At 55.7% G+C, this 1,897-nt stretch overlaps 1 protein-coding gene across 1 annotated transcript; it reads right to left on the bottom strand.

Moving 5' to 3' along the window:
* Positions 1–258: 258 nt before the first annotated feature.
* LOC134057892 (G-protein coupled receptor 183-like) lies at positions 259–1,626 on the bottom strand. Its single transcript, XM_062514934.1, has one exon. The coding sequence runs from the start codon at positions 1,624–1,626 to the stop codon at positions 259–261; it is 1,368 nt and encodes a 455-aa protein (XP_062370918.1).
* Positions 1,627–1,897: the final 271 nt, after the last annotated feature.

Here is a 1,897-nt window from a genome sequence, read left to right on the forward strand (position 1 = left end):
AGAGAGCAGTGCAGCTGTTTGTCAGTGTGGAGAAGGAGCTGTAGGCCATCTTTTGCATGCAAATAATGTCCCAGCCTTTCCCTGAAATGCCCTGAGTCCATCTCCTCCGTGCTGTCTGCCCTCAGGCCTGCAGGGAAGCTGCTGTAGTAGCACATGGGAATTGGGCAGAGACATCCATGGTGGTTTCCAGCATGTCCCAGCCCCACAGGGGATGCAGACAGGCATGGGAGAGAGGCACAGTGCAGTGCTGGGAAACCTCTAGCTGGATTTGCCAGCCAGAGCAGCTGCACAAGCTGCCTCCTCTGAGGCTGGGATGAAAAGGTGTCTCCCTGTGCTCCAGGCTGACAGGTGCAGCAGCGCTGAGCACAGAGCCAGGCATGCAGAGCCAGCCATGCAGAGCCAGGCAGGGCTTTGTCCCTGCAGGGTTGGCTTTGTGAGAGCCCCTGGCTCCAGGCAGGGGAGTGATGTTGAAGATGCTGGTCCTCCAGCTTGACTCTGCCTCCTGCCGTCAGGGATGGTCCATAAGTCACAGGCCAGGGCAGAAGGGAGGGGCTTGTGCTGCAAGATGGAGATGGAGCCGGGTGGCTGGCTGTGGCTGTTGCTGTTGCTCTCCGAGGGGGTCTTGGCAGTGGAGGAGGTGGCCAGGGAGCCACTGTTCCTGAAGAAGCGGAGCAGCCTCCGCTTGTAGCCCCGGAAGGCGAAGAAGTAGATGACGGGGTCGATGCAGCAGTTGAGGTTCATGAAGGCCACAGTGACTTGCAGGGACATCTTGAAGGCTTGCTGCTCATGGCAGGAAGGTTGGTAGAGGATCTTCCTGACCATGAACTGGACAATATTGAGGTGGTAGGGACTGAAGCAGAGCAGGACAGCCAGCAGCACCACCAGGATGACCGTGAAGGCTCGGTGGTGGTGTCCATTCTTCACTGTCAGTGGGTTCTCCTTGGCTGTCTGGCAGAGCTTGAGGCTGATCCTCACATAGCACACCAAGATGATGCCCACAGGCAGGAAGAAGCCAAGCGTGCAGGCCACCAGGAGCAGGTAGGGCAGATTGGGAATCTCCTCGAAGTTGAAGTACTCCATGCACGTCAGCTTGTCTCCCATCCTTCGCGTCATGGGCCACAGGAGCAGCGGAGCCGTCTGCAGGAACACCAAGAACCAGATAAGGACACAGATGCCCCTGGCACGGCTCATCTTCCGAATCCTGCTGGGGTGCCTGGTGCGCACCACGGCAACGTAGCGGTCCACGCTCACACAGGTCATGAAGTAGATGCTCACATAGGTGTTCATGTAGAAAATGAAAGCTGTGATCCGGCAGAACCAGTCCCCAAAGGGCCAGTCAGACTCCAGGATGTAGTAGGCGATCCTGCCTGGCAGTGCCAAGGTGAAGAGGGCATCGGAGAGGGCCAGGTTCACCAGGTAGAGGTCGGTGGAGTTGAGTTTCTTCTTCCTGTGCTGGAAGGTGATACAGAGGGCCAGGATATTCCCACAGGCACCGAACACCAGCAGGATGACATAGAAAAGGGAGAAGGTGACTTTGGTGGAGAAGTGGTGGTTGTGCACGTTGCAGCTGCTCTGGTTGCTGGAGGTGAGGTTGGTGGGCAGGAACACATCCTCCACAATAGCCATTTCCAGAGTGCCTCACAAGCTCTTGCTCTCTCCCTTGGAATAAGAACAGACATGAAACTTGCAGCTTAATCATAACAGGAATGTCACCCTTAGAGCTGGACCTCATCACAAAGCAAAATCCCTGTCCCCTGCTCCAGCCACCTCCCACAGCAGCACACAGCTCGAGTCATTTGGAAAAATGCCTCTCTTGTGATTTTGGTGAGAGCATCTCAACAGTGGATGTGACTCATTCTCCTTTTCTTATCACGAGCTCCTCTTAATTTTGTTTTTT

Source organism: Cinclus cinclus, chromosome 2, assembly GCF_963662255.1.
Source record: "Cinclus cinclus chromosome 2, bCinCin1.1, whole genome shotgun sequence".
Lineage (NCBI taxonomy): Eukaryota > Metazoa > Chordata > Aves > Passeriformes > Cinclidae > Cinclus > Cinclus cinclus.

What these genes read in the sequence shown, in the direction of transcription:
- LOC134057892 (XM_062514934.1), bottom strand. Translation starts at nt 1,626, where the DNA reads ATGGCTATTGTGGAGGATGTGTTCCTGCCCACCAACCTCACCTCCAGC.